Source organism: Ornithorhynchus anatinus, chromosome X1, assembly GCF_004115215.2.
Source record: "Ornithorhynchus anatinus isolate Pmale09 chromosome X1, mOrnAna1.pri.v4, whole genome shotgun sequence".
NCBI classification, from domain to species: Eukaryota; Metazoa; Chordata; class Mammalia; order Monotremata; family Ornithorhynchidae; genus Ornithorhynchus; species Ornithorhynchus anatinus.
In genome coordinates this window covers 59,059,796-59,086,995 of record NC_041749.1, presented here as the reverse complement: position 1 = coordinate 59,086,995, position 27,200 = coordinate 59,059,796, and the positions used below count along the sequence as shown (strand labels likewise).

The 27,200-nt window shown below is 41.1% G+C and overlaps 1 protein-coding gene across 6 annotated transcripts in view; it reads right to left on the bottom strand.

Moving 5' to 3' along the window:
• The window catches only part of FRMD4B (FERM domain containing 4B), a 336,920-nt gene that overhangs the window by 3,728 nt on the left and 305,992 nt on the right, over window positions 1-27,200 (bottom strand). For 5 of the 6 annotated variants that reach the window (XM_029050698.2, XM_029050699.1, XM_029050697.2 and 2 more), the window contains 11 exons: window positions 16,517-16,593; window positions 15,575-15,713; window positions 14,807-14,948; window positions 14,064-14,197; window positions 13,850-13,969; window positions 11,261-11,489; window positions 8,030-8,086; window positions 7,274-7,421; window positions 5,649-5,768; window positions 2,999-3,804; window positions 1,253-1,385 (listed from right to left, as the gene is read on the bottom strand). In XM_029050698.2, the coding sequence (XP_028906531.1) occupies window positions 1,253-1,385; window positions 2,999-3,804; window positions 5,649-5,768; window positions 7,274-7,421; window positions 8,030-8,086; window positions 11,261-11,489; window positions 13,850-13,969; window positions 14,064-14,197; window positions 14,807-14,948; window positions 15,575-15,713; window positions 16,517-16,593 (2,105 nt within the window). The remainder of the gene's footprint in view (window positions 1-1,252; window positions 1,386-2,998; window positions 3,805-5,648; window positions 5,769-7,273; window positions 7,422-8,029; window positions 8,087-11,260; window positions 11,490-13,849; window positions 13,970-14,063; window positions 14,198-14,806; window positions 14,949-15,574; window positions 15,714-16,516; window positions 16,594-27,200) is intronic. The other variant, XR_003754483.2, reaches the window with a different exon arrangement.

Here is a 27,200-nt window from a genome sequence, read left to right as displayed (position 1 = left end):
AAGGCGATGTACATTTCATTAACAAAATAAATAGGGTAATGAAAATATATATAGTTGAGCAGATGAGTACAGTGCTGAGGGATGGGAAGGTAGAGGGGGAGGAACAGAGGGAAATGGGGGGAAAAGAGGGTTAAGCTGCGGAGAGGTGAAGGGGGGGCGGTAGAGGGAGTAGAGGGAGAAGGGGAGCTCAGTCTGGGAAGGCCTCTTGGAGGAGGTGAGTTTTAAATAGGGTTTTGAAGAGGGGAAGAGAATTAGTTTGGCGGAGGTGAGGAGGGAGGGCATTCCGGGACTGCGGGAGGACGTGGCCCGGGGGTCGACAGCGGGATAGGCGAGACCAAGGGACGGTGAGGAGGTGGGCGGCAGAGGAGCGGAGTGGGCAGTAGAAAGAGAGAAGGGAGGAGAGGTAGGAAGGGGCAAGGTGATGTAGAGCCTTGAAGCCTAGAGTGAGGAGTTTTTCCTGTCTACTCAACTTTCTGCTTCATTTAGCCTGTGTAGATCTGGGTGAGCTCTATTAGACTCTGTTCAAAGGTCACACCCTTGCAACACTAAGCCAAAGAATGAGGAAATAGATTTAGGGCAAATGGCACAAGTTGCATAATTTTAGATATCATGAAGCATAATGCATGTATCAGTCAAACCTGGTACAATACAAACTGACAAAAGGAAATGGTGTTCATCATAAAATTAATGTATCACCTATGAGTCACTGTCTTTTTGCTGAGTTTCTATCAATTGAAAAAGTCCCTGTTTCTTGAAAGTCATGCACTTGAGTATTCTTATAATGGTTTAGTTTTGCAGAGTATAGACAGCAATCTGGCCAGATGGTGATTTCTGTTATTTTCACAAGGGAAGAAGTGTATGGATAGATGTGGCAGTTAACAATTTGCTCACTAGGAATTTTTGATAGGAAAAATCCAGGTTTTGGGGTTGAGGCATTTTCATGTTCATTTTCAGCATAAATTGAAATTTTCCTGCCAAATTACATCTGCAGTTTCATCTCTAAAGGCTGATAGGATGTGAACCATTACAATACAAAATCAAGCTTATATATGTAAAATATTGTCCTCAAATATTGAAAGAATAATATGTATACGGGTTGAAGGCATCCTCAACATTGATAAACCTCCTCTTCCTGACTTGGCAGTTTTTTTCTGTTCAGAAACTGGAACCATATTCCTACCTCCAATTTTCTCAGACTGGTATAGATATTTGGGATAAGACCATAAAGTATTTTAGACCACATTCTTCTCACCTGCTTGGAGGTGGCAAGGTACTATAAACGTTTCTGTAGCAGCTGGTGTAAGAAGAATGGGAGACGGTATCATACTCAGGTAATCCCATTGTAATCTGAGTTCTCCAGTTTCCAGATGTATTTGTGGAAGACACTAGGAGTAAGAAAGACAAAAAATTATTTCTGTAACCTCTGGAGACAGCTGTAATGCAGGGTATGTTAAGATTTTCCAGACATTTAGAATTAAGTTCTCAATAATCTGTGTTAGTGGTGTGCACACATCATTCAAAACCACAGATCATATATGGAGAATATGTTTAAACCCACTGCTTCTGCCAACAGATATACGGAGTGTACTTTTTTCTGGATTTTAGTTGATCCAGGTGACTGAGAAAGGAAGGATTAAAGGAACAGTAAGGAAGGATGATGATTCAGTTCAATTTAGTAATTAAAAGGGAACGGAGACTGACAACCAGGAAAACGTTTACCCACTAAATATGCAACACTGTTGTATCTTACAAGTCACTCAACCTACAAAACTCCCATCTTTTACCCCTAAGCTATATGTAGACTCCACACTAGAACCCTCATGACTGAGGGCAGAGTCAATTCTGGTAGGTGAAGTGAACACTATTTCCAGTGCCATTTTCACCCTCCATGCCCCCCTTTTCTTTAGTACTAATTATTTCTCTCTTATGCCTCTTTGCTTCCGCTTAAACCAGAAGTAGAATCAGTACAATGGCAGCTTAGTGATGCTAACAGCCTCTCTGCACCCAACCAAAACCCAAATCTCTGTTCCCCCACTTAGCAAAGATAATAGCCCCTGAGCTCTTACTGGGAGGTCAGCCAAGGTGCCTGTGTATGCAATCTTTATAATTTAAACTTCAGTAATTGGGGATTGACGCCATGGCTAAATTTTTCTCACTACCAGGAAGATTTTATTCTTCAGATTTCCTTCTATAGGGAGATCTTTTATTTGTAACACAAATCAGATCTTGTATTTTTGTATTAGTGACCACCACTAAGGGACAACTGTCCCTGGCCTTTGGAGGATTCACTTGAAAAATGCCCAGTAAGTGATGTCACAGCTTTGGAGGAGGAGTCTGATTTGCATCGTTACCAAGTAATCGGAGCATGTATTCAAAAACTTGGAACTGGATGCCATACTACTTCATCCTAAGTTACTAAATGCAGACTCTTCTTTCTCTTAAGAGTGAATTTGATTCTAAATTGTCAATACCTTGAACCCATTTCTTCTGTCTGGGTCTAACAGGCCCCTCACAAACTCTAGGACAGGGGATAGGAAGGCAACTCTTCTCTCCCCACCCACCTTTTATTTTTTTGACCCAGATAAACACTCACTCTGTGGCAGCTGCTCTTGCTGCCCCCACTCTGCTTTGCTCCACTGTAGCTCTTTGAGGTGCTTTAAGGAGGTTGCTTAAGATGGGGGGATAGGGATGGAAGAGGATGAAGACAGGGGTAGTTGAGCAAGTGTGATGACACCAATGGCATAAGGGCCAGACATTTCCAGATGTTCCAGATGTCTCCAAAAGTTCATGGGGGCAGGGCTTGGGAGAGGACAAGCTTCAGAGAGATACCAGGCCAGACAACCACCATTTCAGGCATAGCAACCCTGACTGGCAACAGTTCAGATCTTGTCAGAGAGCTGGGGTAGGTAAGGCTGGAAGCCCAGCTTGATTCCTCCCCCTGACCTCTGCTCTTTTTGCTTTGATTTCCCCACCCCTTTTCACCCAATTCTTCCATTACCTGAAGAATAAGAAGATGCTCTACTGCTTGGGGAGCAGGGTACTTGCAGACTGGCCAATCCCAGGCTCCTCTGTGATCCTCTGTCAGAATCAAAGCCTGCCTGCAGGCTATGACCCTGGTCTTTGTGACCTGATGCACGTTGATACCAACCACGGAGGTGCTCTGCTACTAAGGCCTTGTGAATATTTTTGGTTATGTGCTCTGATTTAGTAGTTGTCTTCCTTGGAAGTCGGAGAGTTGCATATGGGTTGTGGGGCACCCGGTCCATCTCATCTTCGTGGTAGGATCTATATTCCCTGTGACGGTCATATCCGTAATGTGCTGAGGTGCGATAGGAAGGATTCACACTGTACTGTCCCTCAGTATCATTTTCATAAACGTATCCTCCATTGTAGTAAAGATCGTTTTCAGCGTAAGGTGGATATCCAGGAATATAATAACTGGAAGATGGTTGTTCCTGACATTTCTGGTAGACCCCATTCCTGGCCTCTTTTTGTGCTAGGTTGGGCATGCTTCCCGAATTTGAAGCAGAAACATTCTGTTTTTTAGACCTTCTTCGTCCCCTTGTGCGAGTGTCAAGAGTTTGTGTCGTACAGTATGAACCTGCACTGGGAGTTGCACAGTAATATTCTGCGCTTGATTGGCTGGTATAGGATGATCCATCATCTAGGATTTCAGTGCTGCTACTTCTTTGGGATTTTGAAAGGGAGAATAATGGCTTGTCATTGGTCATCTCGGACAGCAGGTGTGTCTGTGACTCCAAGCTTCCGCTACGCTGTCTAGAGTGTTGTGAGGAAGCATTTGGCCTGAAAGAGTGAGAAATCAGGCTTGTTTAAAAAGAGAACATTGAAAGCTTTAAGATTAAGTACACTCGAGTTGCAATGGCTCTTTACGTTACAGAGTTAAATCCACAGCATTTCTCACAACTTGCAGCTGAAACAAGAATTATTTTTAAATAGAGCATAATGATCATGCTCATTCTCCAGATTTCCACATGGGAAAATGGGCCAAATTTAATCCATCCTGAAACGGGACTCACGTATTTTGGGGCAGAGGGGATAAATTCTTCTCTAGAGCAGGTTGTCAGCCAGGGGTATAAGTCCCCGTGGGGGTTGCGTCAAAAGATCGTAAGTGGTTTGACTATTTTGCCAGTAGCAGTAGCAATGACTCTTGTCTCTGCTAAACTCCTTACTGAGCTGTCTGCAAGACCTTTGAGGAGCCCAGCAAGAAGTAGCACAGCAACAGCTGGAGTTGGATGGAGCACCACCGTCAGCTTCTCACAGTTCATGTCTGTCAGGAGCACAGCAAAAAATGGCCCCACGGTTCTGGAGGTGACTTGGTGGCCCAGCCCTGTCCTGCTGAAGCAGGGTAGGCAAAGAGGTAAAGCAGGGCTCCACTTCCACTGGAATACCGACTCTGGCGGAAGAACATCGCCACTCCTCCCCCCTGTATTCCACCTTGTGGGATTTGAGGGGGGTGGGGGAGTGTCCTGCCCTGTTCCCCTAGAACGGGGTAGGCAGAAAGTAAAGCTGCAGCTATGCTGCTTTGACAACTCCACCTTCACCGGAAGGCCATGGCTGGCGGAATAGACATCGCCACTCTCCCCACATGCCACACTGGGGGCAAAGTCCTGTCTTGCTGCAATGGGGTGGGCAGAAGATAAAGCTGCAGCTTTGCTGCCTTGGTGGCTTTACTTCCACCAGAGGAGAAACAAAGGCATAAGAGTTACCAATTTCTTCCCTCTTCCCCCCGACCTGCAATACTCCTCCTTTTGGGTCCCTGCTCTGTCCCACTGGAGCAGGTTAGGCAGAAGGTAAAGTCACAGTGTACCTTCCAAACCACTGACGTTTGAGGAAGGTTGGGCCTATTGGATTCTTAACCAGGTTGCCGGTGCAGTGAGGAGCATGAAAACAGCTTCTCAGGCCAAAATGTACTGTAGCTTTTTTTTTTTAATTGTTCTTGTTTTCCTGCCTTTTATCACTTTGAATTTTTCCAAGTGGTGTCCATCACTAGCCCCCTGTAGGCCATTCTCACACCTTTCCCTATCACTTGGTGTAGCTGCTCTGCACACAGCCGGTGCTCACATACTATTGAATGAATGTCAGAAAACTGATGGCAGTAGGAGCAGTTTCTCTTTGCATCCACTCCAGCTATTGATACTCCACTTTCTGGGTTAGGACTCCAATAAGAATTCCTCTATGTGTGGGTGACAGTGGGCAAAGAAGGGTGAAGCCCTGAGCCCACTGGGGTACAGTTTCTCAAAAGCAAACCCCTGCCCTAGAGCCTAAAGAAACCTACCTACCATTTGGAGAGCACCTTTTTTTTTTTCATCTGCATCAGTTCTGTGCTGAATTAAAAATTAAGATTTCTGGCAACTGTTTTAACTTTGCCTTTTCCTGGGATGACAGAGTACCGAAGTAGGTCCCCATTAACAAAATATCTGGACCTGGAATCTGCAGACCCTCTAGGTTTGCATGTGTCTGTTGCACAAGTGTATGTATACATAGCAGTGGACACTGGCAGTATTAAGAGGTTTCCTTAACACTGTTTTTGTCAGAACACAAACCTGCATGTTAGGAGAGCTTGGCGTACTTTATGTACTGTTTGAGCAAGTCATGCCCCTCCCAACCCCCAAATAAACTTCACTTACTCTAAGTGGCTGCTGCTGTAGGCATTGCGTGTTAGAACTGGTGTGGTCGGCATGCTCCTTCCTCCCTGGGGTCGCCTCTCCAGAGTTTTGTAAGGACTGCTGTGGGCTGACAACATCTCTCTGTGATGATAAAGAACAGAATGGAGTAAAGGGTCATTTTTTATAATAGCTCTAGGGAAATAGCAAGTTCATGTCAAAACCACTGGAAATACAAAGGGAAAGGAAGGAATGGGAAGAAGAATCACTTTGCAGTTGGCAAAATTCTAGCAATGGCTAATGGAAATGACTTCTGGCAATCGTCTCTTGAATAGTCAAGTTGCTTTAAGCAGTAGGCACATGTTGGGATGGGGGGAAGAAAATGAGAAGTCAAAGCGAGCATCTTGGACTTCAACTATGCTCCTCCTTTAAGCTAAATTCTTATTTGGATTCTTGTCCGTTTTCAACAGTCCCCTGGATCTTTATAAACATGATCTCAGGGACCCTAATTATTAGGATTTAAAGATGGTACTAAGATTGTGTGGGTTTCTGGGGCAGGAAGGATGGTGGTGTTGACAGATGGGGAACTTAAGGAATGACTTTAGGAGGGAAGGTGGTTCTTTAGCAGATTAACAAGTGGAATGGTTTTTCAAGTTATCCTGGTTTAGGTTTCAGTCTGTTTTCTCTATAAAATGAATATAATTTTGCTCCTTTATATTTCTAATGGTGCTGTGAAATCCTGAGAGGAAAGATGCTATTCAAATTAGAAAGTTGCTAATATTTCCTGACTGGCTCTTGTTAATCTATCAGGGATGTTTCTTTACATGGGAGAAGGGTAGAAGGAAAGAGGAAAAGATTGCACCTCCCTCTAGCGTCCTTCACCCAGACACGGTATGGGGTGTGCTCCAAGAGAGGGTGGTAAGGAGGAGAGGGAAGATCAGAGAAGAAGAGGGAAGATCAGAGAAGATTGGTGTGTTCTGACAGTGGTTTTGCTTCCATCATGCTCCCCTATGAAAACTTCTCAGAGCAGCAGAATCACACTGTGGTGGTGTAGAGAGGGAGGTGCCATAGAATCCAGAAAGCCTCCATTTAAAACAGGTATCTCAGGCAAGAAGCCAAAAAAGCTTACTTGCCCATTTGGACTTGGGCTGCATGTTACAGCATCCCTGAACCATAGAATTGGGCTCATTGTTTCTATCGTTATATCCAACAGACAATTACTCTCCCCACCTTCAAAGTCTTATCGAAGAGACATCTCCTCTAAGAGGCCTTCCCTGACTAAGCCTTTATTTCCTCTTTTCCCACTCCCTATGGCATCACCCTGATTTCTCCCTTTATTCACCACTACCTCAGCCCTACAGCACTTTATGTACATATCTGTAATTTATTTATTCATATTAAGGTATGTTCCTCCTCTAGGCTGTGAGCTCACCGTGGGCAAGGACTGTGTCTACCAACTCTGTTATACTGTACTCTCCCAAGAGCTTAGTACAGTGCTCTGCACACAGTAAATGCTCAATAAATATGATTGATTATTCACTATTAGTTTGGCCTTTTCAGTCTCACTAATGCTCATATATAAACTCTACCATCTGTGGTGTCTTCTTTGACAGTTATATATGCTCATTATTAGTAATATTAGGTCTCACCTGGACTGCCTAGTTTCCAGGAACTGTTCATTCATGGATGATTTTCTGAGGTGGATTCTCTCAATACCAAGGGATTTTGGAGGAGGAAGTCTTGGAGAATGGGGAACTGAATTTGATCGCTGTCCAGGAAGATTGAGCATGTCACTGGCTGTGGAAGGGAAAAGAAAAGCTAATCTTTAGCAAAATCCAAAAAATAAGAGCTAGTGCTATAGTGAGGAAAGCACTTTTTTGTTTTAATGCTATGTGTTAGTAGTATTTTCTTCAAATGAATTTTCCAAGTTCTGGAGGGGCAGTATTTATCTTTCTGGCCATTAATATGCATTTTGTACCCAGGAAGATAATTTCCCACATGCTCCTTTGATCCTCTCCCTGGATCCTGCAAAAGTTGCACTTCTAGAAACAGTTCCCTATGTAGAATGATCAAATTTGCTAACTTTGATGTTTTTCCTCTAACAATGCTTTAGATAAGAAAAAAAAATCCTACTACAGGTTAATGAAACTCAAAAATTAATCTATGAAAATGCATTGTCCAAACACATATTCCCCCTGCTTTTGGGTAAGAGAAGCCAAAATAGATGTAGTTCTACTTTCTAGAAGTCTTTGCTACAAAAGATTATTTTTCTGGTTTAAAGAAAAAACATTTTATTTTCTTGCATTAGGAGTGCTTTGCCATCAATTCCATAAAATAAAATTTTATGTGGAAAATAATTCCATTTAGTTTGAAGTTAAATATTTTTTAAAGTAGCAGTAACTTACCATCATCATAGGTAATAGTATCAGACAAAGAACTGCTCTCAGATGGAATTATGTCTTCTGTGAAAGAAAGTTAAATCTTTTATATGTAGAATTATAGCTATAGTAACTTGAACACATTTTTTCTTTAATCAAAATACAAATGACTTAGCAAATTAAGAATAATTAGCTATTTCAGTTATTGCTATCACTTGAGCAATGTAGTCCATGACTACAACATTCCTACTCGTATTATACTGTGCAAGTATTTCATTTTGTGGTAGTATGAAAAAATTCAGAACCTATGCTGAGGGGGTGGCATTTTGTGCAGTAATTGTCATGCCCCCAGAGATGCACTGCTGTTTTGGGAGGGGGCTGTTAAAGGAGGTGGGTGGCTATCCTGCAGCTGCAGCCTGAATAAATTCTTATATGCCCTTTACCACCTGCAGAAAGTATGTAGGGCTTGGATTCCCTAAGTACCATGGTATAGTTTCCCAAACCAGGAACTGCCCCCAGGAGCATCTGGAGCCACTCCTGCCTTTCTGCCCCACCACTCCCATGGCTTCACCAAATACCATGGGATTTAGGGCAGTTTTTCCTGAGCCCTAGCATATCCCAAAATCCCCGTAAAACCCCAAATCACCAGGGAGATTTGCCTGGGCATCTGTGCTCACTGGAAAGGCAGCTCTAAGCCAGATGTATTTTTAGTGCTCCAGTCAGAGTCCATGTTTATGTAACTGAAGCAGGCCCAAGCCTGCTTCACTAAGGAGAACCAGGGAAGAGTTACAATGAGGCAGTGGACTCCCCTGCGGCTATACACCTGCATCCCCTAAGCAGGGGAAATAGACTCCCTATTCCCTTCTGGAGATCAATCCCAAGGGTTGGCACCTCCGATTTCCTTAAGGATGAGGGATGCTAACAAATCCTCCCCTCCTGCCCCACCCATCCAGAATACATATGCACAACCACTGGAACAACCCAGTGACAGCCATTTTGAAGAAAGCCTTCTCTTTCTCCCCTATTTCAAAATAGTAATCTCTAGTATTTCCAGGCAGTCTCTCCTTTTAATTAAGCATGCACTGAAGCCCTAAGGCACAGTGCCAAACCAGTCTGTTGTCTGGCAGACTTTTTGCTTTTAATCCAATCAATACATACTTTGCCATGCTCACCATCTGCTACTCAAGGGCCACCTATTCTATGAATGCAGCCTGGATGTTAGGTTATTTGACACTCTGCACAAACACTGGAAATTTCTGGCCAATCGATATCCAGGAGGAGAAGGGCTGGGGTGAGAGGGAGCTTGGGAGAAGAGAAATGGTGGGCTGAAGAAACTTGGCCGAGGCCAACTAGGAGAAGGGAGTAGCTAACCACCCCCTGACCAGTCAACTTCCCACCCTAATCTCGTGTCCAGGGCCAAGTCTTTCCTGCTGCTTCTGCCATCCTGGAGGCAACTCCAGCCAAAACAGCACTGCAGATAATTTGCTGTGACCCTTTGGTGACCCTTTCCTCTCACTGAGAATTGTGAAAGGTGAACAGTTGATTGAACCCTGTGGGGATTGAGAGTTTGTAGGATCAAGTAAGACTGGACTTGGACAACCCCCTTCCTCCTCCTGCCTGAATCCCATGGTAAGGCTAAATGCAAACTGTTTTTGGTTTGGATTCACCTGAACTCGGTAGAAGATGAGACCAATGCACAAAAGTATTACTTCCTACCACTGGACTCATTTTAGAACCAGAAATATGCTGGGCTGCACCACTACAAGAAGACATATTAAAAGGAACTGCATTTAAAGAAAATAATAATTCAGGGTTGCCTGAGGCAAATTACCATTTTTTTTTAAAATGCCTGCTCTCTCAGCTCTGTTCAGGTTGAGTCTCCTAAATTTGGTTAATGGAGAGTTCCACAGTTCTGCTGCTTGAGTGTGAATAAATGGTCAGTCACAGTAGTATCATATAAAATGGTGGATATGAAAATCAAGTATCTGGCTAATCCTATCTCTAGAAGAAGACTGGAATGAAAATTTAGCCAAGCTCATCTGCAGACCAGTGTTACTACTTCATGTATAATTCACAAGTAAGCAATTCTAAACTTCCCAGCTGTAGGTGACTCTCATTACCAAGTTCCTTCTTGGACATTCACTTTTAACTTTATAAAACCAGGTGCCTAAGACTTAGGTATAATTTAAAATAAACCTATGATCAAGGTTAATTACACCAATTTGACATGACAATATTCTAAAATCTCTCTCTTTATTCCAGTCCCTGTAGCCAAGTTTCTGAAGAAAATGCCTCTTCAGAATTATCCCCCTCTAGACTGTAAGCTCATTTTTCATTTTTTTCTAAAAAATGGTATTTAAGCACTTTTATAAGTGCTGGGATAGATACAAGGTAATAGATACATAGTCCCTGTCCCACTTGGGGCTCACAGGTATTGAATCCTCATTTTATAGTTGAGGTAAATGAGGCATAGAGAAGTTAAGTGACTTCCCCAAGGTCACAAAGCAAGCAGTTGGCACATCCAGGATTAGAACCCAGATCCTCTGGCTCCCAGGCCCATACCTTTTCCCCTAGGCCACGCAGGGAACATGTCTACCAGCTCTGTTATATCGTACTCTCCTAAGCGCTTAATATGGTGCTCTGCACATAGTAAGTGCTCAATAAACATTCATTCAATCATTTATTGAGCGCTTACTGTGCTTCAGAGCACTGTACTAAGCACTTGGGAGAGTACAGTATAAAAATAGACACATTCCCTGCCCACAACAAGTTTACAATCTAGAGGGATTGATTGATCAAAAGGATTTTACACTTAATCAGCTCAGAACTTAACACTAACTTTAAGTCACTAGAATTTCAAATTCTCTATAGTACAATGTAGCTTAAAAATACAGTTTTGCATGCCCTAAACATCAACATTTCCATTTAAATTTGTTAGTTATAGGCTTGGTGCCTAACTAGTATGAACTGAGTAGTTTTTGGCATTTGTAAAAACTCTCCTTTTTTCATAAAAAGCCAAAATAATCCTGTACCAACCATAACTTTGCAAATCTGATGTATTTGAATGAATTATTCTATGTAATTGAAAGACTTTGGGAATTTTGGCTGAGTCTGAAAACTCCTTGCCCAAAGACCCTTACTTTCAATCTAATTCTCTTTTCCTTCATATCCCCTTACCTGACTTGGACAAATACAAAGTCACATTAAAAGTGATTGTATTATTAGTAGCCGTCCGTCATTTTACACATTGGCTCTTACCTGGTAAAATTAGTGTTGCTTTTTGAGTTGGTTTCTTGCCACATTTAATTCGATATTTATTTATTGTGTTTTCAATTCCTTGGAGCTTTTTCACTGCATCACTGTAATCTTGCTTTCTTTTTTTCTTTACGTTTTTGCAAAGGTCTGGCTCGCTAGCAAGTTTCTTTGCAGCCTCTACCAATTTTTGCTGAATAATGAAATTGCTCTCCAGGTCTTGCAAAGTAGGATCCTGCATGATTAAGAGATATAGTTATTTTTTACAGTACTTGTTAAGTGCTTACTATGTGCCAGGCACTATACTACCTAGTGGGGTAGATAAAAGCTATTAGCTTGTACACAATCCCTGTCCCACATGGGGCTCACAGTCTTCGTTCCCATTTTACCGATGAGGGAACTGAGGCACTGAGAAGTGAAGTGACTTGCCTAAGGTCACAAGGAAGACTCGTGACCAAGCTGAAATTAGAACCCAGGTCCTTCTGATTCCAGGCCCAGGCTCTATTCACTAGGCCAGGTAACTTCTCTAAAGACAAGACCTTGAATAGGGTCTTAGAAGGGTTTTGCTGCATTAGCATGCTTATACTTGAAGTAAATGGGGACCCAAATGCCCAGAGTGAATGCTGGGAGGTAGCAGTACCATCTCTAACTACTTCGATGTGCCTGCACATCCTCATGCTCTAGGGGAGAATCAAAGCTGTTCTCCCTCCCAGCCCCACAGCACTTATGCACATCTCTGTAATTTATATTAATGTCTAATAGACTTTAAGCTTGTTGTGGGCAAAGAATGTGTCTACTTATTGTTGTTTTATACTCTCCCAAGAGCTTAGTACAGTGCTCTGCACACAGTAAGGACTCAATAAATACGATTGAATGAATGAATGTTGAACCACACCTCTTACCCTGAACAATGATCTCCCTTCCCTTTTGGGTACTCTTGGACCTGCTACCATTAACTCTCCTCCCTGTCTCACAAACCTGTAACCTTGGCATCATCCTCAACTCATCTCTCTTGTACACCCACATATTTAATCGGTCACCAAATCCTATCAGTTCTACCTTCACTACAATCACTAAAAGTCACTTTGCTAAAATCCCGCCTTTCCTCTCCATCCAAACTGCTACTATACTGATCCAAGCACTTCTTATACTCCACTTTGACTACTGCCTCCTCACTGCCTCCTGTTTCTCCCCACTCTAATCCATACTTCACTTAGCTGCACAGATCATTTTTGTGTAAAAAAAAAAAAAAGTTCAATCTACATTCACTCATTCATTCCTTTAATCCTATTTATTGGGTGCTTACTGTGTGGAGAGCACTGTACTAAGCACTTGGAAAGTACAATTCGTCAACAGAGACAATCCCTACCCAACAACGGGCTCCACTCCTCAAGAACCTCCAGTGGTTGCACATCCACCTCCGGATCAAACAGAAACTCCTTACCATGGGCTTTAAAGCACTCAATTAGCTTGCCCCCTCCCACCTTACCTCACTGATTTCCTACTACAGCCCAGCCCGCACACTTCACTCTTCCAGCACCAGCTTGCTCACTGACTCAATCTCAACTATCTTGCCGCTGACCCCTTTCCCATATCGTCCCTCCAGCCTGGGACTTCCTTTCACACCATATATACCAGTGGCACTTGCCCCACTTTCCAAGCCTTACTGAGGTCATACATCTCCTCCAAGAGGCCGTCCCTGATTAAGCCCTCTTCTCCCCCGCTCCCTCTCCCTTCTGTGTCACCTATGCACCTGGATCTGTACCCTTTAAGCACTTGATATTCACCCCACCGTCACCCCCATAGTACTTCTGTACATATTCCAAATTTACTCATTTATATTAATGTCTCGTCCCCTCTAGGCTGTAAGCTCCCTGTGGGCAGGAAAGTGTCTCCCATCTCTATTGTATTGCACTCTCCCAAGTGTTTAGTACAGTGCTCTGAACAAAAGCACTCAATAAATACCACTGATGGATTGATTATCCACTCAACAGCCCCCCCCCCCACCCAATGGTAGGGAGGGTGAGGCATAGAGGGCTTTTTTTAGTGTTTACTTTCCTTTTCCAAAGAAATATGCTCTTCAAATTTTGTAACTATATAGAAGTAGAAAAGCTGAACAATAATGTTCTCCTAAAGAAAGTTTCCAGGCTTCATACATAGAAGTTGACTGAATTTGGAGGAACACGATAATATATCAAATAAAGGGACCTTTTTCCTCCCTTTATGAGTTGGCTGCCATTTTCCCAATGTGGTGCATTTCCTCAGTTCTCTAGTGGCATACGATTAACATGGGTGGCAGAGCTGCATCTTCAAGTCCTAAACAAGTCTGAGTTCATTCCGTGCAAGGTAAGCACAACTGTGAAAGGTCAACTAAATATTCACCATGTTGAATTTTCCTCTGTATGCCCAATTTTTAATCTGTTTGTTTTAAGGGGAGGGGAAAAAAGGAGTAGCCATTCTGTGCACTCACATCTACTTGACAGACTGAGATAAAAATGTAAAGCAGCGCATCAAAACCTGAAATAGCAGGCCAAACGTGCTTTGCCAATGCTCCTGTTTTATTGTCATTGAAATGTTTAAAGTTGCATTGCATACCTCTTCACTTAGAAGCAAGTTGTCATCTAATTTGAATGTAGTGCCTACCCGCCTTCTGACTTGTGGAGGTTTTTCTCCTGTATTCAGTGGATACTCTTTTGGCATTTTACCAGTAAGCTCCTGTAAAATAGGAAGGAAATGAAATGTGATTATCATCTGTAGAAGGAGAGTGTCAGAATGCATTTGGACACAGTAAACTGGAGAGGAGACTCACCGCCTCTCTCAAACAAATCATCTTGAGTTCCTCCATTTTTTTTAGAAGTTTTTCTTGCAACAACTTTTCCTTTTTCTTGAGTTCAACTATTTTCTCTTTCTTTTGCTCCTCGCTGATTTCTGAATCTTGGGAACCTGAAGAAACATAATTTTTTTAATTGATGGGGGTGGGTTTTGGTGTGAACCATGTTTCCTTCCTTTGTTTCAAACAAAGAACACTAAGCTAACCTTCTTTTAAAATGGGAGTATATTCCTCCTCCACTTGTTTCCAAACATAATAAAAAGGAAGCAGCAAAACATTTTCTCATGATTCTGGCTTGTAACAAAGTGTGCCTTTTGCCAGTGATTGGATTGATTAAGAAAAAAGGTGAAAAAAAAAATCAGCACTTCAGAGACTTCCTTAATAGGAAGTTTCATGTTATAAGTAGTTGATAAAATGAGAAGGTCTCTGGGACGGGCCATGGCTGCACAAGAGTTTTGCTTAAAGTGTACTGTAAAAGGTAATTTTGGATTTTAAATTAGACTATTTTATTCCTACATATCTTGACAATCATCTTTTTTCAACATTTCTTTGCTTCTTTTTTTGGTCAGCTGTAAAATGCAGCTGCCCCTGTTGAACTGCCAAACCAATATTTATGACCGAACCCTCCCAATGAAACAGTATCTGAGTCCATTTAAGATTTCAAGCGCAAATATCAGAACCCATTATCTTTATTTTACATTTATTTTTACCCAAGATATTACCTGAAGAGATTAAACTTCCATTGCTTGCCATAATAAACTGATTCTTTGCCTCTGAAGTTACCAGTTTAGAGACCTTTGGTGTTCCCATTTCTGTTAGATCCATTGCAATATCATCCAGACTCCTGGCTGAGGGAATTTTTGCCTAGAGAGATGATAGAGATTCCTGCATTGTTACCTCTAAGTACCTTTAGAATGACACAATTTGAGGTTCTTATGCTGCAGAGTACACTTGGGAAAATTTAATACTTTAGAACTCATGCTTCATACGTAATTAAATTAATAGCCATGAATTACGAGCTAGCTCCCAAATTAAAAGGTTTGGCCTACTTAGCCTATTAAAGGGTTTGTGCTAATGGCAAGTAAGTAAGATATTTTCAACACCAATTTTGGGACATCTTTTCCTAGGTTCCATTTCCATATCTCCTACCATCAAGCAGACCAAAACAGATTGCCAAAAAAGGAAAACTGAGTAGTCTTTCATTTTCTCTTCTGGGTGGAATTTTACTTATTGTACCTAACATTTGGGAAATGCTTACAATGTGCAGTGGAGTAGCACTGGAGTGATTACAAGGAATTCAGTTCCTAGCCTACACAGGGCTCATATCTAACAGGACAGAGGACTGACATGTAAAAGAATATGAAGACAACTGGTTAAAATCCAGCAAATGAGAAATAGCACCAGTAAATTTATGTAACAGTGCATTTGGACACTTAACCCCTGAATTGAAGATTACTTCTCTAGTCGAATGTGTCTAGTAACTAACTTACTTTGCTCTGTTTACGGTCCAGGTAAAACTGATGCTGACTGATCGCCATGACCCAGATGGATTTGATCAGAGATGTGTTCGCATACCACGTTTGCACCACCAGTCCACTTTGCCCAAAGGTTCTTCTTGATACCAAAATCCTCAAAGGTTAAGGAAAAAAATGCTACTAAAACACCATGTCTTTAATAAGAAATTTGCCTGTGGCTGACCTGTGTACAAAACAAATCACACCTAGCAAATTATATCTGTTAGTGAAGCTCTTTAAAATGGTCCTGACCACTGTCATTCCCATATTGACAGCTGAGTCTTCATTTTTTTTTTTTAATGACAAAAATCAAACACAGTCCAGGAACCAACTACCTCCACATAACTAGGCAAAAAAAAAAGTTAGAGCTGCATAACTGCAGGTGAAATGTTTTTCAAAGCAGAGGCAGGACCAACAATTTCCATTTTTCAACAAGAAAGATGTACTGGGTACTTTTATAACACTGAGCAACTAAAATTCACAATATTAAGACTGTTAAATATTATACGTTCTTTTTTACATGAATAAACTAAAACACATAAGGATAAATGATTTAAGATAATGGAGGATTTAAGCAGTCCCAGTGATCTAGATTAAAATTCAGCAGGTCCTTATTTGCAATATTGATGGGCACATTAATTTATTAAAAAACATACTGGTTTTGGACATCACTGTGTGGTCATGCTAATAGCTCAGGGAGAGTGAATCCTTTTCTGGATAGGGTTAGAGGGAGTTGGAGAAAGGAGAGCTATTTGCTAAGGGATCTTTGTTTCCCTGGTACCTATGTTAGCAGGAAAATTCTAAGAAATTCAAATGAGAATCAGATTCTTGACATCCAGAGCTTGTCTAGAAAGAAAAACAAACATTCATAAGCGCAATGGACTTTCACTGTAGTTTTTAAACGATCAAGATTCTCACCGGCGTGGATCATGAACTTCAACAGCAAATTTCTTCTCACGGAAATACAAATTCTCCAGCTGTTTCCACTGAAATAACTAAAATTGAAAAAGAAAAATATATATTTCTTCCCAAAAGTAATACTGATCCTGTTGATTACTGTTGAGATGATTCTTGAAGTTGGTCTAAGGAAGTTCACAGGGAAAAAAAATGCATGTCCAAACCTGTGAATTCAACTTAAAGTATTCAAAGAGGAACAAAAATCTTTCTTACACTTGTTTGTTACCATCAGTATACTGAAAATGATGTAGCACAGTGGAGTACATGTAAATTGTATTTGTAACTCTCATTGCATTTTCCAATTATGTATTTCCTCTCAAGGATGCAGTCTTTTGGGGGTACTAGTGGACTTGTGGGATTATAGGGATAAAATACATTTCATTTTTACTCCGATTTGCTAAAATGAATAACCAAACACTTCCCAATTACAAAGAAAACGCTTTCCTTTCTTCTAAACTCTATAAACTTGTGTCTGTTTCAGGTTGATTCCATATTATGCCTGACTAAACTGCCGAAGCCTGCATAGTGAAAAGTGAAAGTAAACCTGGATAAGCATTTGGGATTATAAATGGTGCCAGGCGCCTACCTTCACAATACTTATGGATATCTTGGAAAATTTTGCATACTGGGGGAGGCCAAAATTTGGTCTTTTTATTTGCACCAAGAAATCCACTATTGAAAAGGGAACATGACACAAACTTAAAGCTGCTAACACTGCAGTACTGTCATCACTTACTCATCCAGGCACTTATTTATTCAACCATTTTGCTGTAAAGACAGATTTATATTAAATGATGAATGTTCATGCTTATAGAGAATTGTGAAAACTTTTGTTTCGAACACCAGACACTTTAGCTTCATTCTAAATGGGCTTATCCCAGGTATAAATGATGCTAAACCTGTTGCGTTTGTAGTACTTTTGTAATCAATGTCCCCTGCTTGCTCTGTGAACTTTAACTCCTGGACTTCTGCTTAATGGAATCTTTTTCTTTGCCTAAAATGATTACTTTATGAAGTGCATGACAACGGCTCAAGCAAACTGGATTTTAAAGACAATTTTAGCACTCTGCATACTGATTGTTCTGAGGTGAATTTAAAATTGCTTGCCTTTTGAACAGCTTTTTGAAAGCTGTGAACAGTGTTTTTACAAGAAAGTTAGAAAACCACATAACTGTGAGCCTGGAAAGGAACAATGATCTCCAGTCTCTTTACTGGGCAGCCACATATCAAAGCCTAGACACTTTGTACCCCCAGAACACCACCACAGTGAAATATAACCCAGAGCTCAAACACACAAAGAAATGTGCCATTTGTAAACGATACAAGCATTCACAGCATTACTTAGTCTGTGAGCCCATGTGGGACAGAGTCTGTTTCCAACTTGATTATCTTGTATCTACCCCAGAGCTTAGTACAGTGTTTGGCGCACAGTAAACGCTTAACAGATACCACATTAACTGTTCACTTTTATCCATAACATTATTCTGAGATTAAAGAGTTCAGTGAGAAAAGGCAGTAATCTAAAACCAAATTTCTCTACTTACCTTTGTCTTTAAAGCCTCTACAACAATAAGCTTACTTTTCTTGTCATCCAGAAGTAGGTCAGAAAACAGGAGAAAAATGGCCCCTCTCCCCACATCCCCACAGTAGAGCACTTTCTCAATTGATTCTTGAACTAAGTTTCATCAGACACTTAGGCGTAACTCCAGTTTCACAGACCTAGCCTCCCACTGCTGACACATTACTGACATCAGCAGCTCTATCAAGTGACACCTCCCCATTCCACCCCCCCCTTTTTTTCCCTCCCAGATAATTAACCAGGGGGAAGAGAAGTGAATTTTCATTGTTAAATTCTTTTAGGGAAGAGATACACTTTACAGTTGTTTATAATTCCTATTTTGAAGATAGTTTCTGATTCTGAAGAGAGCTATCTTGAATTCATGCATAGATTTTACTTGGGGCAGTTTTAAAGGCACATTTCTACCATCGGTTTACTCACCCCTAGATGTGAACTGGTTTTACAGGAAGAGCTGCTTCTCAGCTGTGTTTTCCTTCAACACAATTCCCACACATAAAAAACATGGCTGCACTTGAAACAAGATCTACTAAACCAAACTGTCCCTTTCTTATCACTCACTCTATTCAGAAGGGGGTTTTTTTGCAATGAGACACATTATGTACCCTAAAGAAATCCATCTAAAAGTAATGGATAATATCCCTAATCGGAACCTTTGAGGCAACAAAGCAGTAACCAGTTTTGCCAGAAAAAGGGAACAGTAAGTATGTGGCAAAGAGGTGTCTTGGGTAATTATTAGCAGGCAGATTGGCTAAAGGACACAATTTTGGGGTAGGAGATCCCTAAAATACTATATCTCTAATTTGGGGGATATTTTAGTTTTCCTCTACCTGGAAGAAAAAAAGAGACAGTTTTTGTCTTTTTCACATCTTCAAGCCTTATTGTTGTTGTCTATATTTTGTTATTGTCACGACTTATTTATTCACTTGGATATTTATAATTACTCTTAGCCATGAATATTTGTCAATTTATGTCTACTTTCCTCCCCTCCACAAAGGCAGGGCTCACAGTTTTTACTTCTATGTCTGTTCCCCAAGTGCATCATACAGTGCTCTGCACACACTACGCACTCAATTCAGATGGCTGACACCGAGATCAAGATCTGCCACTTGGGTATGCAGTGAATCTGGTGTTTACCTTTACCAAACCCATTTCAAACCATTTTACCTAAAATAGAAACTCAAATTGAAATGTGCCCTTTAGAATTAGGTAGAACAGAATGCGGCTGGCTCAGGTCTTGTCTGAGACCTAGGATAAACAAGTCTAGGAGTCTGGCCCTCAACACCCCTATTGACTGGACACCTAAGGGGGAGTGCATTATCAATAATAATAATTGTGGTATTTGTTACACACTATTTGCCAAGCACTGTGCTAAGTGCTGGGGTAGAGTCTGAATAATCAAATCAGACACAGTCCCTGTCTTACATGGGACTCACAGTCTGAGGGGGAGGGAGAAGCATGGAACTTAAGCTCAATTGATAATTGAGGAAACTGAGGTCAGAACTCTTGACTTGCCCGAGGTTTCACAGCAAGCAGGTGATGGAGCTGGGTATTCAATTAGAACCCAGGTCTCCTTACTCCCAATCCTGTGCACAATTCACTAGGCCATGCTGCTTCTCTATCAAAAGTCAAAAGATAAGAGATAGATGAGCTAATACCTGGAACTAGGACAAAAAGAAAGGAGCAATTGTTACTAAAATCACAGAAAAAGAACCTGCCCCAAGGTTACAAATTCTGCCTTCCTCCTCCTTTTAAAAAGCATGATTACATCAGGGTAAAAAAATGGCCCTAAAACCAGATTTGGAAAGGTCGATGATTACAGTATTTTGATGACAGATTTGTAATCATCATACATGGCCTTCCCCTATAGCATTAAAGGAAGTGAGCAATCATTTAGCTACATAGAAAATTATTCCATTAGTGATTTCTTTAATAAAATCAGTGTTGTCGAGGCAAAGGCTTTGAGCGCTCTGTGACCAACGAGGGCTAGAGCCACTGAGGGGGCTTGCTCTGCACTGTGGTGATTCCTGGAGTTTGGGAATCTCTGCAGAGGGCTGCAGTGATCTTGAAGAGAGCAATTTCCCTTTCCAGGTCCACCATCCCCTCCTCCCCACCAACAGACTCTAGTTCAGTAGGGTCCCGATTCAGCCAGAACTCCCCGAAAACTGAAGTCCATCAGAATCCAGGAGTAGGGAAGCAGCCTGGCCTGGTGGAAAGAGCCCGGACCTGTAGGCTCGTTGGGGACAGGGAATGTGTCTGTTATATTGTACTCTCCCAAGTGCTTAGCATAGTGCTCTGCATATAGGAAGCACTCAATAAATACAATTGACTGACTTGGGTTCTAATTGCGGCTCTGATCTTGGGCAAGTCACTTATTAACTTTTCTGTGTCTCAGTTTCCTCATCTGTAAAATGGGGATTACATACCTGTTCTCCCAAGTTAGACTGTGACCAACCTATTTATCTTGTATCTATCCCAGTGCTTAGTACAATGCTTGCCTCATAGTAAATGGCTAACAAATACCACAATTATTATTACGATAGGGCTTGGGATCAAAACAAAGATCTGCCCTGGCCTCTAATTGGAATCCCTTACCTGGGACCCACCATGTTGATTATGATATTTATAACTGTTTACCATGTGCCAAGCAATTCAAGATAATCAGATCGGACACAGTCCTTATCCCACGTGGGGTTCACACCCTAAGAGGGATGGAGAGCAGGTGTCTTAGCCCCCATTTTACAGATGAGAAAACTAATGCCCAGGAAAGGTTAAGAAACTTGTCCACAGTCACACACCAGGCCAGGAAGGGGCAGAGCTAAGGTTAGCCATGCCATCCTGGATGCTCACAGGGTTCCTACAGATCAAAGCAGGCTCAGTAAGGCCATACTGAGCATTTGGTAGTCTATCACAGAGCCCAGAGATGCTTGTCCTCCCTAACAACAAGGCTGAGTGTTGAATAATAATAATAATAATAATAATAATAATAATAATAATACTGGTACTTGTTAAGTGCTTACTGTGTGCCAGGCACGGTACTGAGCACTGGGGTAGATACAAACTAATCGGGTTGGACACAGTCTCTGTCCTACACAGGGCTCATAGCCTCAATCCCCATTTTACAGAAGGGGTAACTGAGGCACAGAGAAGTGAAGTGACTTGCCCAAGGTCACACAGCAGACAACTGGGGGAGCTGGGACTAGAAGCCAGGTCCTTCTGACTCCCAGGCCCGTGCTCTAACCACTAGGCCATGCTGCTTCTCTTGAATGCTCCTGGCCAAGAATAAAAAAGGGACTAGAGGAAACTTATACTCCTATGGATCATAAAGGTACGTGGTCGTTCCCTGGGAGGCAAGTAGAGGAAAATCAGGGATATGATTATTTCCTCCTTTGTTTCTTATAGTCTCTGGGAAAGAACACCCTTTCTGTCTAAAGAATGCAATAGGTTAGAGAAGGAGGGGAGAGCAAAGTACACCAAGATCATGAGCAATTAAATATGCTAAGGAAAGGAATGTGTTTATGCAAACAACAGAATACTATAGAGAGCTGATGATGGTTCTAGTTAAGAGGATCCTCCCTGAGGTAATGAAAGTACCTTGACAGGAATAAGAAAAATGTCATCTTTTACCTTGACTAATTCAGGGGAACATATCACACCCTGTGACAGTAGGTGTTGTTGGGGGACCATATAAAAATGTCAAAGGTGATGAGGCTTCAAAAATACAGTAATCACGGAACTGAAAATCAGGTCATATAGAAGTTCAGTTAGAAATGACTAAATTTGGAACAGTTATGGCTGCAGCACATACTTCTACTTCAATTTATCACATTTACACTCTTTCATAGAGTATTACTTGGGTCAACCCCTCCACACCATCCCCCCAAAAGAAAAACACAAAAAAACCAGATCCAAAACAGCAATTTGCTAATAAGTCCACATTTTCTGTAAGAAGCTTGGAAAAGGGACAGGAGCCTGTTTTAAACTATTCAGTGAAGTCACTTTATCATTTAAATTTGCTTTTGTGTTTTTGTCAGCATTAGCTAGAGTGGAGTTACTAGATTTGTGTTGGGTTTATTGGGGTGAAGGAAAGTTTCTGGTAGGATTTGGGCTTTTATTGGCATTTCCAAAGCTACATTATCTCCAAGATTAGGAGGAAATAGGCCACATACACTACTTTTGCTTCAAAACATAATAAATGATGATTTGGGGAGAGCTGTGCTGGTGGAATGTGCTGATGAGGCCCTTTTGGTTTGGAACTCAAGAGCAGCTTATGTTATGCTTTTCCTTTTCAATTGTGTGTTAATTTTGTATACACAGTGATTCAGATTCTTCTCTAAATCCCAATGTTATCTAACAGATGGGACAAAATAATTGGTCAGGCTACAGAATTTTCTAGCTGCTTGATAACAGTTACTTTTTAAAAGTGAAGTTTGGTACACCCGGTCCTCCTGAAATACTTTGTTTTCTTGCAGAACCCCACATTAAGGACAGCTGGTGATACAGTACTCAACACTGCATCCCAAGTTGTGTTTCTGTCCAAAATCTGTAGGGAAAAAATGCATTTTGGGCAGAACTGAAGGTATACCAAATTTTCCCCTTCTTGACACAAATACTTAATCACAAATTATGAATCATGCCCTGGCTTTTATGATTTGATCATTTTAGAAAGGCACAATTTTGTATATGTAAATAGGATATTAAGGCTAAATTCAAAGTATAAATTGGCATATCATTGCTAAAGAAAAATGAGATGAAATCCCAGGCATCAGGGAAATGCTTATGTTCAAGAGGAGAAACTTATAACTGAGGTTTAGAGGGGGAAAAGTGTTTGGACTTTGAAGGGAGGGAATCCCATAAAGCTCAAGCAGCATGGCCTTAGTATAGAGAGAGAAAGGGCCTGTAAGTCAGAGGATCTGGGTTCCTGCTGCTGCCTGCTGTGTGATCTTAGGCAAATCACTTAACTTCTCTGTGCCTCTGTGCCATTGCCTCTGTGCCATCTGTAAAATGGAGATTAAATTCTACTCCCTCCTACTTAACTGTGAGCCTCATATGGAACAGGGATTGAGTCTGACCTAATTATCTTGTATATATCCCAGTGCTTAGAACAGTGGTTAGCACATAGTAAGCACTTAATAAATACCATAATTATAATCTAAAATCTGATTTCTTGTAGTAGTAGATACAGTTTCTGAAGGAAAAATGCATCCCTGACAGGCATATGGGGTTATCAGGAAAGCCCTGCTTAAAAATCATAAAAGCTTTAATCACTTTCACACAGGTGTGTTTTTAGGACATCTTTACTGATTTTATTTCTAAAGAGATCCTCTTTTTCAAATTGTTTTACACTTGCTGATCTTTATGGATAAACACCAATGGAAAGATTCTCTACAAAGAACATGTCTTGAACTGAAGGCTCCTAGTGTAGGCTCCCTTATTTCATTCACAACAAAAGTGCAAGGATTCTGCAATTGTAACACTGGGGTGAAATGAGGCTGGAGGAAGGTAAATCTCATACATTTTACATCTGGAAAGAATTACATGTAGGAAAAACATCTTTATTAAACATCCTGTGGTAACTTTAAGTCACAATGTGTGCAACTCCATCTCAGTATTCCAATCAATAGTTTCTTCACCTCTTGGAAGAAAACACACAGATTCAGTGAAAATATATCTAAATTAAGATGGAAGGTAAATGCATTCAAGGAATAGCTAATGAACCTTTTGGAATCAAAATGTTTTTGTTTTTTGGGTTTTGTGGGGTTTTTTCCCAATTTGGCCCATATTTTGAAAATGCTCAATTCCAAAGCACTATGACCTCTAAATGAATTGCCATAATAAATTCATTTCTACACATATTTAACAGACTGAGAAGCAGCACAGGCCTGGAAGTCAGAGAGCCTGGGTTCTAATCCCAGCTCCGCCAGTTATCTGCTTATGTGACCTTCTCTGTGCCTCACTTACCTCATCTGTAAAATGGGGAATAAATCCTCCTCCTTCCGACTAAGACTGAGAGCCCCATGTGGAACAGGGACTGTGTCCAACTTGATTATCATGTATCTATGTGGCTTGTATAGTATGGTGCTACAGTACAGAACTTGGCATATAGTAAGTGCTTGACAAATACTACAATTAACATTATTACTATCTTATCACAACACTTGGTACAGTGCCTGGTACATAGTAAGCATGAAACAACTACCATAAAAAATATAGCTTTGAATGGGAAGCAGCATGGCCTAGTGGATAGAGCATGGGTCTAAGAGTCAGAAAGACCTGGGTTCTAATACCAGCTCTGCCACTTGTCTGCTGTGTGACCTTGGGCAAGTCACTTAACTTCTCTATGCCTCAGTTACCTCATCTGTAAAATGGGGATTAAGACTGTGAGCCCTATGTGGGTCAGGGACTGTGCCAGTCTGATTACCTTGTATCTACACCAGCACTTAGAACAGTTTCTGGCACATAGTAGGCACTTAACAAATACCACTAAAAAAAATAAAAATTCCACATATTGAATGAAAATCCACTATTAGATAAGGCAATAGATTGAATTCAGAGCAGCGTTCTCCAAAAGAACAGTATCAAATTATCCAAAGTAATATCCAATAGTTGACAAATTCCAATTGTTGAAACACCCAAAATCAATTCATCAACCAACAGTCTCAATTATTAAACTATCCCCAGGGGGTTCCCTGTTGTCGTTCATTCCCCTTTTTTCCATTAGGGGATTTGCTCTTCTTCCAGCTTCCCCTCTTCCCTAGCCTTTGACCTCCACTCTTCTCCCCCACAATCTTTTCCCATTATTTAGTGGCAATCCGTATTGCATATTAAATCTGTTACTCATCTCCCATTACCATCCACAACCTAAAATCCTAGAGTGGCTCAGGGGGTTAGGGAAAAGATGGCAAACCTAGGAGGACAGGGAAGCTCTTCTTCGAGCTTTCCTCATAACCAAGTAGAGGCAACATAACTCCAGGCTGAGTAAGCGATGAAAAATGCAGAGCCATGAGTTCGAATCACAACTCAACCACTAACTTAGGTGGAAGAGGATGAGAGAGCAAATGTAAACAGTCTGGGAGGGGAATCTTCCCAGGGGTAGGGGAGGTAAGAATAAACAGTTGGGTGAAATAAGGGGAGTAGGCAGTTGGGGAAATTCAGGGACAGGGGAGGAAATGATTGGTGGAGGGCCAGGGCATCAATGATTAACCCTGAAAGGGTTGATGATAACTAAATATTAGTTCTTTAATCTATTGATGATGGACCTCCAGGCATTTAGTGTTCGATTATATTTTTTATACACTGATGAAAGTAGTTCAATTAGGGCCGACAGGATCAAATACTGGCTGACCTAAATTAATTTCATTTGAATACATTCCGATCAAGGACAGTAAATAGTACTTTAAAACTGGATGACACCTTTAGTAGTAATACATATTTTTCTTACTGCATAATAGGTAAACCAACTTGGACACTTTTGAGCTAAAAACCTGTTTAAGCAAATTCCATTTTATGCTGCATTCATTCATTCATTCATTCATTCATTCAAAATGGGGTCATGGGAATGAAACATTTAGGGCCAATATCAATGATTCCTTGCACTCTCATCAGTTTTCAATATTTGGGCCTATTTTCTAATAGATATTCTAATACTAAAATGGAATCCTTGTTTCGGGGCAAAAGCAGGAATCTGGGGGTTGATATCACTAGTTATTAGAAATGCCAAGGGATTTTGTATTTTTCTATTCCCAAAACCACAGGAATTTTTTTCTTCAAGAAAATTCATTGGTTGTCGGCAGATTCAATACTTAATTATATACTTTACAACAGGAAAAGCAAGTCTACTGTTTACATTTTGTAATAGGATCATTTCTTCTTTTCATACCATATCCTGATTGATTTTGATTTATTTGTAGGGTGGGCCCAACTCTGTCCAGGATAGGTTTCTGCTTCCCCTTCTACTGGGCTCCTCATTGGGCTTTTAAGCAGTGAGTAAAACAGCTGGCTAATCTTGTAACCAGTCAGTCAAGGGAGAAGTTGCCAAGTTGGCTGTGTTAAGAACAGCTGAGCATGTAATAATAATGTTGGTATTTGTTTAGCGCTTACTATGTGCAGAGCACTGTTCTAAGCGCTGGGGTAAACACAGGGGAATCAGGTTGTCCCACGTGGGGCTCACAGTCTTAATCCCCATTTTACAGATGAGGGAACTGAGGCACAGAGAAGTTAAGTGACTTGCCCACAGTCACACAGCTGACAAGTGGCGGAGCTGGGATTCGAACTCATGAGCCCTGACTCCAAAGCCCGTGCTCTTTCCACTGCGCCACGCTGCTTCTCATGTATGTATGTAGCTTCCTGCATACCCAATACAACTGCCACTTGTAGTCAACCAAATAGGAAGACTTAAGCTAGTGAACATGTCACCCAGTTCACTCTGTCTCTACCCTGAGCTTTAGGGAATTTGCGAGATCTGTTCAGCTACCTCGGCTGGTCTAGTGGAATTAATGGAAGAATAAATCTAAAATGGTCACCTAAATCCCATTTTACTGTGAGGAGACAATATTTGTGGTGTTTTATCTAAATTTAGCCAGGAGGCATATGTCTGTCACTATTGCAGGAATAATCATTCAGTAGTAGCACACAGTATATTTTAAGTTTGTGAATGATCCCAACCAGTAATCAAATTAATGGCCAACCAAGTTTCTAGGTTGCTTTCCATTTGTAGCAAAATTGCAGTTAAGCTGCCCTCACTAAACAAACAAATGTGCTAAATACTGGAGTAAATACAAAATAATCAGATTAGACAGTCCCTGTCAACATGGGGCTCAAAATCAAAATGGAAATAGGCCTCTTATTCCCATTTTTACAGATGAGGAAACTGAGGGCCAGGTAAATTAAGTGAGTCAAGACCACGCAGCAGACCAGTGGTAAAAATGGAATTAGAACATGGATCTTCTGGCTCTCAATCCCATGCTGTTTTCACTAGGCCACAGCAAAATCTTGGTTAGTTTCATGACTTCAATGCAACAGCAGTTCCTGACCAAAATAACAACTACATAACCACTACTTCTAAGGAGC